We start from the raw sequence: 18077 nt of genomic DNA on the forward strand, positions 1-18077 counted from the left end.
GTTCAGTTCATCATATTATCCCACTGCCTAGTCCGTATCTCATTCACCTTGCTCAAATGCCACTAGGGAAGAGCATGATTTAGTTCTTGTTAAGGTCAACCCACTGGTCTTCATAGCCAGTCCTCTCACTGCAGAAGACAGTGGGGTTGGTTCATCACAGCTTGCCACTCAACTTTGTACTGGCTGTTCCCAGTCCCCTTCTGGTTCTTCACATGGTTGGAAGTGGCTTCCAGGGAAATCTGCTCAGTCACCTTTCCAGGGATGGAGATGAGATTGGCTAGCTTGCAGCTCTTTGAATCCTCCTTGCTGTCTTTCTTGAAGAGAAGTATGATGTCACCTCAAAGCCTGCAGCCTAAGGAAAAACTTGGATTTTGTATGCATCACTACATACTTATTGACTAAGAATGCCAGCTGTCATTTCAGCAATGACTTACCTAATAAAGTCCTACCACAAGTCCTCACAGTCAGCTTTTTCTTGACAATCCACAGTATCACTATCTTAGTACTCCTTTTCTTTCTGGATGATATCCCTTTTCTTTTGTCAGCATTTTAGAAAATAAAAAAGTGAACATACTAAAAATAAAACACAGGAGGACTATTCCTACACCCATGACAAGACCTTCCTTCTTATTTGGTAGCAAGTAAGTGTTCCACAGAGCCTTTGTCAAAAAAAAACATCAAAAAAAACAACAAACCAACAACATCTTGTTGAATGCCCTCGGCAACTCAAGCAGACTACAATCACCAGACCTTCCTTGTAACATATCTTCTTAATCTTTTCAAAAATCCTCCTACATGACAACTGAGGCACAGTTTCATATTTCAAAAGTCACTTGGATCTCCCACTGTGCCACAGTAGGTGAGTATAATTCCATTCCCTACAGTAATTTCTCCTAGTTTTCACCTTTGCAGATGTTAAGCTTACTAGTAAACAATAGGGCTCTTTTTAAAAACTACTTCCAAGTTTTCCAAATACCAAGCTTTAAGTAGAAAGTCACATCCACATGAAGTAGTTTGGTTGTTTAATTCTTGAGCTTCTTTAAATGCCATCTGGTTGTGGTAAGTGGTGCCTTTAAATACCATCTGGTTCATGTCAAAAAAAATAAAACACACACCTTGTTCCATAATTGCCTCTACCAACTCTTCAATTTGAAGAAAGATCCAGAACTTCTTCAAAGCTCAAAGGTGAATACAAATGCAAGTGGTAAAACTGTAACAACTTCTTGAGCTTTATTTCTAGATTACTGAAGGAGAGATGTCTATTAGCCCTACACATTTTCTAGCAGGTTCCACATTCCAGGAGTATTTCAAAAAGTTCAATTTATACCTTCTGAAAGTTTTTCCTCAAACATCTTCTTTAGTTGCATTGCATTTTTACTGTACCCTGCCAGAATTTATGATCCTTCCAACTTTGCTCTTGCAGACAAAAATCTGACCTTTGAAAAACTGAACAGCTTTGTGTTCTACCTCCTGTTTATGCTGCTATGCCCACCTCAGTTTGATAGGTGCATGCATTTGCTTCAGGACTCCCATACAGCACTTTTGTAGTTCCCATGTCACTCACAAGGATTTTACTTTCATAAATCCTTTTCAATTTTTAAGTAGTTTCTATTAAAAAAAAAACAAAACAACAAAACAAAAAAAAACAGGATTTTCAGAGGGGAGAAAACATGTTTGTTCTTGTAAGAGTCATAAATATATTTTACAGAACAACTATTTATCACACATACTTTGAACCACATACTGCACGTGGTGGTCAGATCTACAGAGCAAAAAACTTTCTCCCTCTTCAGGTTTGCTGACTAACTGCTCCATGAAATACTCATTAACTGCCTAGCACTTGAGTCTCCACATCAATCAACCACAGCCACTACCACCGTGCTGATCAGGGAGCAATACAGCTGAGAAGCCAGAAGAGAATGAAAGGACTTCAAAGACAAAGAAGGAGAGGAGAATGACCAAATGATAAAGGCAGTTTCTATGCATCTATATACTACGTTGCTCTTAGGGCTCCAGGTCTTGGAATTAAGCATTTACCATTCTTCATGAATTGCTGTTTTTCTTAACTTATAACTGCAGAGAAAGAAAGTCAGAGAGTCAACGTGAATTCAAGCATGAAGGAAAAAAATAAATCTATTAAGAGATAACAAAAAAGATGTAAACTAACTGCTTACATTTAGCTCTCGAGTATTTGAGAGCAACACAGATTTGACCGAGACTGAACAAACCACTGCCCGGCCAGAACAGCTGCTAAAAATTCACTTGATAGAGCTCTGCATTTTCCAGTGTTTTGATGCAAACACAGATGTACTATTTGGATTTCTTTTGCCTTTTGTCTCTATCATGAGATTGCATTCCCCAGTGTACCCCATGATTATCTCCTACCCTACTTACAGATAACTTCTTCACTTCATAACTTCCTAGTCTCATCAAACCACCATCTTTTTCTCCTGGGCTCCAGGGGCATTAGCAGTCATCTTTCTTTACTTCTATGAGACAGGGAACAAGCCGGGACCCATCAACCTTTGCCTGCGGTTGGACTTAATGATCCTTGAGGTCCCTTCCAACCTGAGTAATTCTATGATTCTATGAACCTTCCTTCACCTGCTGGAAAGGTGAATGAAGCTAGTGGCTATGAAGGTTGCAATATACTATAAGGCCAGAAGAGGTAATATTTTGAAAAAAAAGCTCTCCTAGAATCATAGAATTGCTCAGGTTGGAAAAGATCTTAGAGATCATCAAGTCCAACCACAACCTAACTATACTACCCTAACTCTTACCTCTGCTAAATCATGTCCCTGAGCATCACATCCAAACGGTTTTTAAACACCTCCAGGGACGGTGACTCAACCACCTCCCTGGGGAGCCTATTCCAGTGCTTAACAACCCTTTCTGTAAAGTTTTTCTTTTCTCAGTAGGGGTCACCCTATAGAGCAAGGATTTCAGTACTGCCAAACAACAGTTGATAGTAAAGCACAATAACTACCAATGCCAATCTTAAATACCTCATTCTCCAAGACATCATGAAAGTAGAACAATGAGGCATACGCTACAGAGACTACTTTCACTCACCTAATATTCTTTTCCTTAGATAAACTGAATACAAATCTAAGAGAAACAGTTATAAAATCTGAGTAGCAGCTTCAGGAAGCAGATAGAAACAGAGTTACAGAGAATATGTTTCAGGTAGAGAGAAGAGCTGTTATTTCTCCTTATCAGCTTTTGTGTACTGCTAGGAACAGAGAGAACAATAAAACAAAGAAGTTAGGGCAGATTAAAGTAGTAAATTCAGTTAGCCCTCACATGTCTCAGACCAAAGAGCTAAAATTCCCAGAGCCCCACTGAACTTCAGCAGGTCAGAGAAGCTCAGAGCTGAACAATTCAAGCCTGCAGTTTGCCAAACAAGCATAACAGAGGCAAGCACCACTTCAGCCAGCTCACTGTACACCCAAAGCAAGCAAGTACACTGTGAACAAGAAAAGCACATAAGACAAAGGCAGAAGAGCAAGCAAAGTAGGGGGAACAGCAATGTGTGAGAATGGGTAAAGACAGGCTGACAAGAAGTTAAATCACAAGAGTAAGACATAACTCTGGATAACATAAGAAACAGCAAGTCCTTCTCCTAGGGGCATGGGAGTACTAAAACATATAATTGTGGAAAAGGTATCCTTTAGTACCCTATGTACCACCCTTTTGAACTCTTCTCTTACCCACTCACACACAAGAAAATGAAAAACCTCTGGTCATAGTGCTAAAATTTAGCTCCTGAAAGTACACACAATTTTATTTAAAATATCAGTGTAACTACAATAATGTGCTTACTATGAACACCTCCTAATTCATTTTATTTATTTTAAGTATTTTCTTTGGAAAAATCTCATAATGGACTGAAATACAAGCAATGGAGCATGAAACAAGAATGATAAACAACTACCATTCCAACTGATCTCCTAATCCAAGCTGCAGTTCTGTGTGGCTGCAGTTAAGCTTCTCAGTCAATCTGTTTGTCAGATGCTGTCCATCAGTTTTACTATTACTCTATACCAATGCCCAGCAGCCGTTTAGACGCTTGCTACTGACCCATATCACAATAGGATTCTTTATCATATTGTCGGGTATCTGACAATTTAATCAAAAGAAAGAGAGATATACACTAATGTGAAATAATCTGCAGATGTCAGAGGCAGGGCTACAAAACAAGGCAGTGTGCATTTACATGCTCATTGACCTGCCAGCTTTGGAGTGCAGATGTAGAGAACAAAGCAAAGACTTTGCTGAAAAAAATGACGTGTTACAGAGGACCAGAGCACTTTAAGAAAAAGCTATGTTCAGTTGCTCTACATGCTCTGCAGAGATACAAACAAGAGGAAACCAACACCTCATAGAATCATAGAATGGCCTGGGTTGTAAAGGGCCACAATGATCTTTGAGTTTCAACCCCTCTGCTATGTGCAGGGTCACCAACCACTAGACCAGGCTGCCCAGAGCCACATCCAGCCTGGCCTTGAATGAATCTGAGGATGGGGCCCCTGAATCATTTAGTTTGGAAGAGACTCATAAGAACACCAAATCCAACCATCAACAAACACTACCATGTCCACTACTAAACCAGGTCCCTAAGCTCCTCAACCACACACCCAAAACATAAGTCAGAAAACAGGAAATTTCACAGCTAGGTGAAAAGGCAAGCTCTTTCCTTCTACAGGTGGTCAGATACTGCAAGATATTGCTCAGAGACGCTGTAGTTTCTCCACAGATTCAACTTCCTGTGGACAAGGTCCAAAGCAACCTGCCCCAAGTTCTTCTTCTGAGCAGGGAATTGGGCTCAATGGCTGCCAGAGATCCCATCAAATAATTCTGCATTAAATAAAAGTAACTAGAATCAAAGAAAAACAGAATAATTCATGAAGTTATTCTTCCCATCTAAACCTTGTTAAATCAACAACAGAAAAGATATGGCTTGAACTTGATAAAGGCTCTTCTGCCAGGGTTTCAACAGTAAGAGAAGGTCACTTGTGTTTGAAACCTCTTGGAAGCTAATGGTCCTAATTCCATAACTAAAACTGGAGGTCTAGTTAATGGATGAAAAAGTCACACAGCAACTACTCTATGTGGGATTTACAGTCCAAGAGCTGAGAATGCCTAATTTAACATCTGGTTCTCTTACTACAACACTTACCTGACTTGAGGAACCAGGTGGGGAGAAAGGGATGGCAGGGGATGTGGAAGACTGTGTAAGACAGAAGCTCAAACTAGCTAGTTCTTAAAGTACTTCATTACATCTAGATCTTCCTCCCTGAGCAAGTATAGAAAAACAGAAGGTGAGCTCTAGACTATACACCAAGATTTATTTGAAAGAAAAAAGCCACAAGCTTCCATGTTACATACCTGTGATCCTTCCTTGCCTAGATTCTGCAGCAAGGATTCACACATCCCTGAACCTCTAGGTGGGAACTGGGGGAGTGTACATCACTCTACTGTAAGAGTAGAGCAAGTCTGAGAGCAACTCGTGAGACTGATGTGTACAAGTCCACAGGTCCAGATGACACGCATCCCAGGGTCCTAAGGTTGCTGGCTGATGTTGTTGCTGAGCTGCTCTCCATCATATTTGAACAGACACAGCCGTCAGGCAAAGTCCCCAGGGACTGGAAATAGGGAACTATCACTCCCATCTATAAGAAAGGGAAGAAGGAGGACCTGGGGAAGAGGCCAGTGGGAAAGAGAAAGCCGTGGGGAACATCATTGCAGCCTATCAACATTTAAAAAGAGTTCATAAACATGAGTGAAATCAACTTTATACGTAGGTAAACAGTGATAGGACAAAGAGGAATGGTTTTAAACTAAAGGAAAGGAAACTTAGATTAGATGTTAGGGAGAAGTTTCTTGTTGTTTTTTTTTTTTTTTTTTTTACTGAGAGAGTGATGAGGTGCTGGAACAGGCTGCCCAAAGAGGCTGTGAGTGCCCATCCCTGGAGGTATTAAAGGATGGGGCCCTGGGCTATCTGACCTAATACTGCAGCAGAGGGCTTAGAACTTAATGATCCTTGAAGTCCCTTCCAACCCAAGCCATTCTATGATTCTGGAACAGTTTATGCTGTTCATACCACTTATGTCTAATAAAGTGATTGGTTTCTGCTTCCTAAATGATGTCTCCCAGTGTCACGGCCCTGAATCAGCATGACCTGATGTGAGCACAGGTGAAGGGCACAGGGGAATGGGTGTGCACTCAAAGACAGTTTTAGACTCATTTGACTACTGGCCCAGGACAGGAGGGAACAGGGTGCAGTAGAGTAAGGACAGTAGCTGTTCCTTGCTAAGGCTGACCTGCTGCACATCTAGTTACAGTGTAAGTGGCAACATTTTGCTATGCTTTTTTTTTTTTTTTTTTGAAAATATTTGGAAAAAAACTAAGCATTTCAGGTAGTTCTATGTGAAGCCAAAAACTGGACTTGGTGAGTTGGAAAGGACACACAAGGTTCAAGATATCTTATTATTTCTTCACCTTGCAAGACTATAGCTGTATTTCTGCTCCCAGCTCTTCTCTGGTGTCTTTCAGCCTTAGCCCTTATTTCATGCTCACAGCTGATTCCTATGCTCCTCTTTACTTCACCTCCTACTCTTAGGAATTCCTCAGCCCACACAATCAGTTGCTATTCTACTCAACCCCAAATTCTCAGCTGCAGTTTGTATGCAAATACATGGAAATGAAGTCAAGAATTGCAAATAGCTACTTTTGAGTGTGAAAATATACAAAGTGAGATATAAGTTTATTTGCCACTTAAAAGCCAGTGCTAGAATAACAATAGAAATATGTTACTTGGTTAAAGAAAAATGTACTCTTTTTCCTGCACTACTACCTCCAAAGTTTTATTTCACATGCATTTAAACTTGCCTAAGTTCTAAAAATGGAAGTCTAAGACTCAGCAAGGTCTGTCCATTAATACTGTTACACCTCATATGAGAACAGGAAAAAAAACTTTTGCAAACCTTAGTTCATTATACTACCAGAACTGATTAAGATGATCATAACATTGAAAATAAAATTCTCTGCATATCCTATATTTCAGTGTGTGTGAGAAGTCTACAGTTTATTCTTCACTGTCAATAAAAAAGCATCCATCATCTTGGAAATATATTGCATGTGTCTACCCATACTTGTTTTCCCATGAGAATTCTTGATGTGTTCTTGAACTATCAGAATGATGCAATTTGGATAAACTAGCATAAATAGGATGTTAGAGACACCACAAGCCACTTTTACAACTGCCCCCAGTGAAGAAAGTAGAGGCTCTTTTCTCTGCAACTCAGAAACAGTGCTTTGTTTTATTGAATATTCCTTCCACTGTTCAGTGGAGTTTGAACAACAACGCACAACATTTATACAGTCAACATGTGACACTATGTTGAGATGACTACACCTCCCCTTTAGGAGGCTTTTATGATTCATTAGTTCTGAAGAAAACATCCAACCAATTTCTCAAATGATTTAACTCCTAAAGGCACTTAATCTGAGTTGATCTGCACGAGTTCAGCTTTTATGAGTGATAAGCTGACAGAGAAACAGCTCCATACTACCTACTACTATTTCTTACATAATTTACAACTTAAAATATTCTGTTACATTTCTTTAAATTTGTAATTACTTCAGCAAAGTATAACATATATTATACACCATATACCCAGATTTCATTTTTAGAAGTTCCCACAAAAGTTCCTTTCACTTCAATGAAATTTGGCTTCTTTCACAAGAGTGCTCTTGAACTCCCCACTTTACATTTCCAAAGCAATCATTTTTAATTCCAGTTGTGATACCATTGAAGATTGTTGCTGAAGAGAATGAAGTATTTTTTCAGCTTCTATAGTCACACAGTTGACCATTTATCAAACTCCTGACAATTTAGCCAAAGGACTTGGAAGAAACTACTCCCACACCCAGATGACAAACTAGCAATTTGCATCCTTGCTGAGTTGGTAGTTTATTTGCATTTCATTCAGCTAATGTTTCCTATTCCTTTAGGAGTTTAACTCATATACTGTCACACCGTTTTCTGCAATGCTTCCTAACTCTTTGAGCTTACACTGAACAGGTTTCTTACCTCTTCTTGGGTATTCTGGAGGAGTTAAGCATGTAAAGTACACCTCTTTCTTTCACTCCTGAGTTTCCAGTTTACATATTTACCAGATGTAACTGATTTCTGAAGGGATGTCAGCACCTCTAAGTACTCTAAAGTCCTGAAAAGCACCAAACAGCACCTGGAGCCACATGCCATCCTTCCTAAAATATCACATTATTTCACAGAATCAGGTAGCAAAGCATCAAGTTAATTATGAATATCATGGTTTGATATTAATATAACTGATATTGGTTATCATTCTTCACTATGTTTCTTAAATGGTTTCATTCTTGCACAATAGCTATGTATGTATAGAAAATAACTCTGCTTCAGTAGCAGAGCAAGCACAGCCCTCTGAGCTTGAAGACTGCAGGAACACACTTCATATCATTTAGTCATTACCAAGATCCTAAGCACTGCTCATGTAAGAGACCACAGGTGTTTCAAGAATTACAAACATTGCCATTCTAGAATGTTTTCACAAAAATCAAACCTATCTCAGTTTTGTTCAAGACGTGTTTCATTGTTAATCTCTTTTTCTCTTTTATTAGTGGTCATGTACAGATAGGTCGTCAGATCAGCTTCCTTGACATTATTTAAAAACCTTGTTCAGCAATAACAGAACATTGAAAGGACTTTAAGATACCTTGTAAGGCAACTCAGAACATTAAAACAATCAATTTAGCCTAACGCTTAATCAAGAAATTAGTCTAAGTTTGGTCTGCAAGTTCTTCCAGAGAGCAGGCAGCATACTGAATGCTAGATACTTTAGAGAATACAGGTTCCCTTGCTCTTATCAGGTCTCATGCTGCACAGAGAGCAGCAAAGTCTTTATGCTTGGAGCTCAATTCACTATCACTGCTGCACCGAGCTCCAACAGGAAATGCTTTCCTGTTACTGACTTTGAAGGCAACGTATGAAAACTGCCAGCACACCTGAGGGGAGAAATCATCCAGTTAAAATGGTTCTTTACCCTTTTCATTTAGTTTTTGTGATCACTAGAGCTAAGGTGGCAGATTCCCCCCTTCTCTTCTCCTCAAAGCAGTCTCAGAACAATCAAAGTAAGTAAACTTTATCCCTATTGTTGCCAATGACTGTGTCTACAGATTTAATCTCTATCAGCAGAATGACATTACACAGAAACTTTTCTCATTGGACCTCAGAACAACACACACCCTGAAACTAAGAAGTAGTTTTAGTATCAGTAATCAAGAGTACTGGAAATTTTAATTCAGGCAGCTGTGTAACAGAAATTAAAGAGCATCTTATTAACACAAGAGTTAAACCAACTACCATCTTATAACACTGCACAGCCCTACAGGAAGGTACTGACAGTTCCACTCTATTTTTTCCTTCCCTAGATTTTAGTCTGCCTATATTACAAGAAGCCAAAAACCTCAATAATTCCTCATCAGATTGATGCTAACAACTGTCATAAACACTAACAGTTAACAGAAAACTGGGAGTTCTCCTCAATTTTGTAGTCCTCAAGCACAGCAACCTGCTGAGATTTATTGCAGCAGCTTCAGAGATCTCAAGACAAGCCTTGGGGTCAAAGGTTTTCTAGGGCTACACCAACCTCGACACTGGAGATTCCTATTCCCATCAATCATTTGCCTGCTTCTCCTGAAGGTGGGATGCAGGGCAGTCATCTCACAGGAGAAAAGCACAGTGAAAAATTAAGTCGGGTAGAGTTGTTAGTTATTTATACCATAAAAGTAAAAGGAAATGCCTTTAAAATAGTATGACTAGACATTTCCTATTAGTTTCTTAAGAAAGAAAACCAACGTTCTAGAAAAATAAAAGTGGGGGGGGGAGAGGGGAGACAGGGGAAGAATTCCCTGGAAAGCAATTCTCAGGGTTAAATCAAACGAAGCATACATTACAATGGAATTGAATTCTATTCAATGTTTACATCAACTACACAGCCACAGAATACAGAACGCATTTAAATAAACCCATGATGTAAAGCTAACGACAAATTAAAACTCAAATCAATCTTGCAAATTAAGTAAACTGGCAGAAAAGAAGTAAAATCCAGTGGGGATGAGCATAAAGCTCTACAATTAAATGGAAATTATTAGTTGTACAAAAAGACAATGGGAAATATAAGTAATAGCCTTTGGGAAAAGAAGCAGTGTCTAAATTTCAAGCTGAACAGCCAATGTCAGACAACTGCAGAACGGGCAAGTGTAACTGTACAACCAGAAAGACAACTTGTAGAATAAATGAAGCAATCTGTTCTGCTCCACATTTTATTATATATACAGATGAAAAAATTGTATCCCCACTGGAGTGTTTCAAGAAAAGAACTGGCATGAATCCAGAGAAGTGAAACAAAACAAATGACCTACAAGAAATACAAGATGAACCGGATTTGGTGATTTTTTCAGAGGGGAAGGTTGAAAGAGGGCTTCCTATGAACCGAACTACCCAGTAGGCTAAAGAAGAGAAACAGGTCCATTTTTCTTCTGTGTTCCTCAGAAAGGATTCACATTAAGCACTGGAGGGAAGACAGCACCACCTTCTAGCAAGAAACCCCTAAAGGAATTACCAAAGGTTCCTCTGAAGTGACCAACACAAGGAAAAAAAATCTATAGCGTCACAGCAGGATCTCAAAGCAGTTTTTATCCTTCCTATTCCTTAAACTTACAAAACAGAAGGAAAAGAAACCTATAAGAGCTCATTGGTTCTAGCATTCACTTCAGTAGAAGACACCAAGGTGTGGTAGAGCATTTCTGTGCTTTTTTTCTAGGTTCGACACTAGTAACATTTACAGCTTTTTATTCTCTTCTCCCCATTACCTTCAGCATAGTCCTAATTTTTAATTAGCACTCTTACGTTTTTGTGATGATCATGGTTACCATGGCTGCAAAGGAAGGAGTCCATCTTATGCTCTTGTTAGAGCCTTAAAAAAAAAAAAACAAACACACCTCAATATACAACTGCATCAGAAGAAAAAGGAATCTGCTGGCTTCTATTTACCTCTCCCAATTCTGTAACTTGTGGGCTCACTGCTGATTTATACTTCCACACAGTAACAGAGTTAAACAGACTCTAAGAATTGGGAAGTATAACAGAAGTGAATGAATGAGAAGCAATACTTCAGAAGACTCTACTGTACTGATAATAAAGCTCATGAGGTTTGCAGAATTAGACTAATTTCACCGTTTCATAAGAAAATTAGACAACAACAGTTTCAATGAAGTATTCTTTCAAGTGTGTGGTTTAAAGTGTTACCTTCCTCTTTCAATCAAACACATAATAAGTAACAATGTGTAATTATTGATGATATTATAAGCAAACAATTGAGAAAGCGTGCCTTGATAAGAAGTCTTAAGGTCCCCTTTTAGTCTACCATACATAAAGTGGGAAGAAAAAGCAATCCCTATCACATACACCAAGTTCTATCTGGTAACCTGAGAGGCAATTATCTTGGACCACCGACTGCAGCCCTGGATAAGGAACACTCCTCATCAGGTTTTTGACGTCTAGACACTCATAGCAGCCTTCCATTGTATTACCCTGAGAAGAACTGCCTCTTCCTTCATCATGCCTTCAGAGCTGTGTTTCTCCACTGTCTAAAGAGGCAGCCCAAAGTCATTCACCTTTTTGCACTGCTGCAAAGTTCTGCACCGACTACTTTCTACTGTAACAGCTATTTTTGAAAGACAAAGAAAACAACCCACGTTATAGACACTGGATATAGCAACGTATTTCCTCTGAAGTGAACGTGAGGATAGTGTTATTGATGTAGAAACATCCCCATGAACACCACCACACCCTCATGAGAGAAGTCACAATGCTTTAATTATGCTCATTATTACTTTAGTATTCACTTCAGTATTGCAAATAACAATTTAATTTACAACTGTATCAATTGCATATTCTTCACAATATCCAGATAGCAACTTTTGTTAAGTGAAAGCTATACTTCAGTGCTAGAAACTAGAATAGCATCTAGTATGCAGTCAGTAAACGGCTTCTCACACTTGTAATGCTATAAATAGGATGGAAAGTCCCACAATAATAATGGGGTGGCAAAGTCTTTGGCTACAGCAAATGAGAATGAGCCCAAATGCAGCAGCCACAGACACAGAAATGAAGAAAAAGAGCAGCTTACCTTCAGAAGGCCTCAGGTAGGCAGGGATCTCCAGCAAGAGATACCCTCACCTCCACTGCCAACCCTTAAATGAGGTCTGGGAAGAGGCGGATCCTGTATTTACCACTTCCAGTCACTCAGCTGCATTGCTTGCATCTGAGCTCCCCTGGGTTGGCCCTGCCTTCCCTCCAGGTGCTCAATCACTGTTTCAGGCCATCACTTAGCATTTCCACTACAACACTGAAGTACCTAGGCTGGACAAAATGCACTTTGTATCATCATGTCATCACATCACAAAATTAACAGCTGGTGCTTGGACTTGATGGAGTTCAAAGTTACTGATCCACAATGGTAGCTTCTGTCTACTGAAGTCTCTTCAACAGCCTAATGAGATTTCAGGTCTAAAACCTCTTTCATGAGCAGTGTTTTTAAAAGTTTTAAAACTCATTGAAAAAAAATGAACTCAAGCTACCTGACTATATGGAGTAAGCAAAGATAAAAAGATAAAAGGTGCCAGCACAGCATATAATATACAAGGAGCAAGCACTGGAATGACACAACTTAATTTACAGTACTTCCCCCCAGAAAGCTCACCTAGGATGCCACACTAACCAAACAAGAACAAAAATTAACACTTGTCAGCTGTAGCTGGTGTCCCTACTTGTCTTCCTTCAAGCAGAATAATTGCTCACAATCCAGTGAATAACTCCCACGTCCTCCTTTGTAATTCAACTCAAAGTTATAACTTGACCTAATTTAATATTTTTTTTCTTAATTTTAAAGTACAAGACCTGTTATTTTACCAATTTTACTTCCCACCTGCTATTGTTGTGATTCAAAATAACAATTGGTTATTTACTTACTAATATTCTCCATAGCATAGGAAGAGAGGATGCCAGGGACAGACTGCATGCTCTCAGATATTGCTGTGAGCATTGCTCTTTGTCCTTCCTTCCCTGGTTTACCCTGCAATTATTCAATATTCCTTGAAGCTGTAGGGTTACCACTAAATCATTTTGTACTCTAAGACATCCACTGCTAGCATTCACTGTTTTTCTCCTGCTAGCACGTTTTAAAGTTTGATCCTAAGCTGAATTTTTTTTAATATGTAAATTGTATAAATTGTCCTAATTGTACCCTGCAAGTCCAGTCCAAGTCCTCAGCAATCAGCATTACGTTGTGCTCGCTGGAATAATGCCAGATGTGTCTGGCTTTGTGATACAGGAGGGCCTGCTGTCGGTCACATCAAATAAGCCGGTGGTGGTTGAGCAGTTGAAGGTACCTTCTTGATGCATGGGGCCAGTGAAAGTGAGCCCCTGCATGCCATTGGGCTGCAGGCATTTCCGCAACACCGCACACAAAATGATACATCAGTGGTCCCTCTGAAAATATCAAGTCTTCAGACTCAAAATTAAGACGGGTGAAACATTATCTGAAAAGCTATACAAGTGAAAGCAGGATTTTTCTTAAGTATTTTACACTTATTGAAGTTATGGTTGCTAACGGCGTAAAACTTCAGGAGAACACCTCTGCTCCCCCATTACCACACACGGCCAGGAGCTATCATACAAATAAAGCCAGTATCTCTCACATTAACCTGGGAAAGTTTAAAGATAAATAAACCAGAGCAAAGCTCGCAAGCCACTGCATCACCTCGAGTTTTTCTGTACCCAGAGGAGCTGCCCTTCGACCATTTCCCCATTTCAAACTCAAAGACGTGTTGCCAGACCCGACAGAAGCAGGGGACACGACACGAAGAGAGGCCGCACGCCCACGGAGCAGCAGCGCGGCTCCCCGCACGAAGCCCGCCTTAAAGCCGGGCACCGCTTCGCTCCCTTCGCTGCGGCCGCACACGCGGGGGATTATCAGAAGTTGGAGGACAAACGAAAGCAAAGGGGAAGGAGGGCACGCAGAGCTAGCAGCCCCGCAGGAACGCGAGCCTCGCCGAGTTATTCGGGGGCTTTTCGGCCGTTCGCTCCCCGGGGCCGCGCGGCACTGACCTGAGCGTGCGGTTGCCGGCGCAGCCGCGGCGCTCCATGGCGGCGGGCACGCAGCTGGTGAGCTCGGTCCAGTCGGCGTGCAGCCCGCAGCTCCAGCCGGTGGAGAAGCGGGAGAAGAGCCAGGTGTCCTTATCGCCGCCCGGGCGGTGGCAGGCGCACTTCTTCTGCCCGGCGCGGCAGTAGCAGGGTTGCTCCAGACGGATGTTGCGCACCAGGTGCCGCCCGAAGGTGGTGCCGCCCGTCTTCTGGATGTGCAGGAAGACGATCACGTCGCGGCCCCGCATGTCGAAGCGCACCCTCCGGCACAGCTCCCCCCGCGCGAACGGGAACTTGGGCTCCAGCCGCGGCACGGCGGCCGCCGCCTCCTCCTCGTCCCGCTCCGCCGGCTGCTCCTCGCGGCGGGCGGCCGGGGCCGAGACGGGCGGGCGGCGGGGGCAGGCGGCGCCGGGGCAGGCGGGCGACACGTACTGGTAGACGATGAGCAGGAAGAGCAGCGCCAGCAGCGGCGGCAGCAGCCACCTGTTGAAGCGCTCGTCCATGGCGACGCGCGGGGCACGGCGCGGGCTCAGGCGCTGCCGGGCGCTGGCGGGGCGGCCGTCCCGCCCGGCTCCCCTCCCGCGGCGGCCGGTGGCATGGCCCCCGCGGGATCGCTCGGCTCAGCGCGGCCCTCCCGACGCGGCCATCCCCGCGCCCCGGCCGGCAGAGGCTGAGGCACCGCGAGCCGCCTCCGCGCTACCGAGCGGCGGCAGCCCCCAACTCCGCTCCGCTGACAACTCTCCGGCCCGAGCGCACCGCTCAGCCTCCCGGGGGGGCGGGGCGCCGCCCGACCGCCGACCAATCGAGGTGAGCGGCCGGTGGAGTAGCCAATAGACTGGCCTAGCACGCCGGGTGAATCGCCAATGAGAGCGCGCGGTGAGGAAATGAGGGGGAGGTGGGAGCCGCTCCTCTCTCCCCTCCAGGTATCAGGCGCGGACCAATAGAGCGTGAGGGGGCGGCGGGACCGGCCAATGAAACGGTGAGGGCGGGGCGAAAGGCAGCCAATGAGAGGCGCCGCCAGGTGAGCGGGGTGTGAAGCTCTCCGCCGTCCCGGCCCGCCTAGGGGGGTGGCGGCGGCGGCTCTGCCACGGCTGTGCCACGGACAGGCTCATTGAACGCTGCTGGTAATTGGCTGTCTGCCCTGAGCTCCGCGTGTTTGCAAAGTCTGTCACGAACGCCTCATATCCCGCACGAGCCTCAAGCAGCTCCGGGATGAGTGTGCATTTACATGCAAAGCGCTTCAGGTCGGAGCTGATTGCTCTGAAGGCATTTAATCACGGAATGTCTTTATTTAACGAGGGATTAATTAGATATCTGGCAGTGCCAGAACAACTTTCCTGCTTGGTGCCTCTGGGAGGTCCAATAACAGCAGCACAGCACCTCCCAAGGGACTGTTTCACTTTAAACTATAAAAACCACCCGGCCTCTGTATTTCAGTGTATTTCAATTTCTGTATTTCAGTGTGGGGAGGCCAGAGTGTTTGGGCAGTACTTCTGCAAGTGTTGATGAATGTCAGTGGGTGCCACTGTCTCCACACGGAGGAACTCAGTGGCACCCCTTTGCTTCGTGCATATTTCCACGTCAGACACCATTCTGTCGCGCTGCCCCTCTGCTGCCATCTGTCGCACAGCAACAACATGGGATGGAGCACTGATGGGAAGCTTCAACTCTACTGCAATACTCACCTCTGACACCGAGGGTCAGCAGGATAAAACAGAAGGCACGACTTTTGGGGCAGCCTTCGTATAAAGCTCCAGAAAATGGTCAAGCTGAAGGGAGGTTTCAATAGTTGGTACTGCAGGAGCAATGGCATCTGTCACCTGAGTCCAACCACGTGAACAAGCTGGGCACGCACTGCCAGGATCCCACTGCGCTGTTAGGATTTAGGTTGAGAGCAGGGTGAGAGCAACCAGACCTTGGTCTTGTCAAGACATCAACAGAGATGCACTTCTGTCTTAACTAAAATGTCATGGGCTGTCCGGTCAATGTTTACCTCACACAGCCTCAGCCTCACAGAATCACAGAATTACAGAATGGCCAGGGTTGGAAGGGACCTCAAGGATCATGAATCTCCAACCCCCCTACCACATGCAGGGCCACCAACCTCCCCATTTAATACTAGACCAGGCTGCCCAGGGCCCCATCCAATCTGGCCTTGAACACTTCCAGGGACGGAGCATCCACAACCTCTCTGGGCAAAGCTTAGCCTCCTAAATGGGGACATAAGCACATTGCCTTCTCCTGATAGGGAGCCTCTCCCACAGACAGCTGCGTATTTATAAATGTAAGATACAGAACCACTTTGTTCTCACTTTTAGCCTATTCATTACCTAGCAAATAAACATCAAAATAGAGAAACAACATTAAATATAGCCTTGTTTCTGTAACAAACAGCTCTGGTATTGCTTGTGTTGGTAAATCTGTATTTGGAATAAAAGCACTGCTGAAGTATTTAGACTGAATTATCTATCACAGTGCTTTTAGTGAGGTACAGAAATGCTACTGCAATTTAAGATTTTCTCATTAAGTACCAGATTGTTCACACAGTACCTTCATCTCCCTGAAAAGGAGATCAAAGGTAAATTTGCTAAATAGAGAAACTGTGAATTACAGTTACATTTAACATTTATTCAGACTTGGATAAGACAGATCCTGATTTGTGAAGATTGGCAAAAATCAGTATCTCTATATATATTTTATTGGACAGAAAGGATGTACAGGAGAAGTCGGAGTATTTATAATTAGGCTTAGATGAAAAATTTGACTTTTAAAAACCTGTCACATTTCTGAAACTGGCAAAAAGTACACATGAATGAATGTGCTTATGCATCTCTCACAGACAGCCTTTCATTTATGAATATTAATATTCCTAATGATGTTTTGCAGACCGCATTTTACATAGCTGTGCAACTCGGAGTACATCCAGCCCCCACTCAGTCACACCGTAAGGAGTACAGTCAGCTCTGCTGAAGGCAATCCCAGTTAGAGGAGAAGCCAAGGTCTCCAGGAGGTACCCATGTGGCATTATCCCTATAAAGAGAATGCAGTGTTTCTATTTGATACCATTTTATGTTCTCCTTTAGAGAGGTGTGTTACAGTGCGAGGCCCCGTGGGATTAAACTTTAATAAAATTTAGGTTCTGTAGAAGTCAATGGCTATAGCTCATCAGCCTCAATAAAGCAAGGATAAGAGTCATTTTGAATCTAGTTGTGTTTCCATTGATTTAATGTGAATATGACTGGATTCAAAACAAAGCCATAAGAACTGTTAAGTCCCAACATTTTTCCCTTTAAAATATAACTAATCTTTAAGCCCCCAATGAGTGCTTAAGGAAAATCCCTAATTAGTTGCAGGCTAGTTTTGAGGTACTCTTACAAAATGAATGAGGTTTCCACAGATTTCAAAATAAAACAATTACAAGATTGAGGTCTCACTTATTTTTACATAACACTTCTCTAAGACCCAAAAATTTCCAGAGTATAGCTCAGAGTTCACCAATTGTTCAAAGAAAATAATCAATGAGATAAATAAATACGAGATCTATTCCTCACTGTCATTTCAGATGGAGTATATCCCCTGTTAAAAACAGCATGTAAAGCTCTGTTTGTCATTTCTGCCAGGGAATCTGTTGATGTGAAAATATGAGAACAATGCTGTATTAAGTTCCAACACAGAACGTCCCTTCTGCTTGGCACTTCACAGGTAACACACAACAGGTTTTCTGAGTTGCTAAAAATCAAAACTGGCACGCTTACCATTTATTTAAGAAGTCAATATAACATTGGCTATTCAGAATCGATGGGCATATGAAACAGTGTCTGTGCCA

At 42.5% G+C, this 18077-nt stretch overlaps 1 protein-coding gene and 1 long non-coding RNA gene across 4 annotated transcripts in view; both read right to left on the reverse strand.

The window, feature by feature from the left end:
• LOC149920130 (uncharacterized) overlaps positions 1-12601 on the reverse strand; it is a 66583-nt gene extending 53982 nt beyond the window's left edge. The window contains exons 1-5 of one of the 3 annotated variants that reach the window (XR_016461274.1): positions 12237-12601; positions 11722-11771; positions 10955-11021; positions 9693-9765; positions 1733-9048 (exon numbers count right to left, since the gene is read on the reverse strand). This is a non-coding gene — a long non-coding RNA (uncharacterized LOC149920130). Of the gene's footprint in view, positions 1-1732; positions 9766-10954 lie in introns of those variants that run through there. The other 2 variants (XR_016461269.1, XR_016461270.1) reach the window with 2 other exon arrangements.
• Positions 1-14828, reverse strand: part of HS6ST3 (heparan sulfate 6-O-sulfotransferase 3) — a 282444-nt gene extending 267616 nt beyond the window's left edge. Inside the window, exon 1 of the mRNA XM_090129854.1 lies at positions 14216-14828. Within this exon, the coding sequence (XP_089985980.1) occupies positions 14216-14754 (539 nt within the window). The 5' untranslated portion in view covers positions 14755-14828. The remainder of the gene's footprint in view (positions 1-14215) is intronic.
• Positions 14829-18077: the final 3249 nt, after the last annotated feature.

The sequence above is a fragment of the Phasianus colchicus genome, chromosome 1 (assembly GCF_987193195.1).
Source record: "Phasianus colchicus chromosome 1, bPhaCol1.hap1.1, whole genome shotgun sequence".
NCBI classification, from domain to species: domain Eukaryota; kingdom Metazoa; phylum Chordata; class Aves; order Galliformes; family Phasianidae; genus Phasianus; species Phasianus colchicus.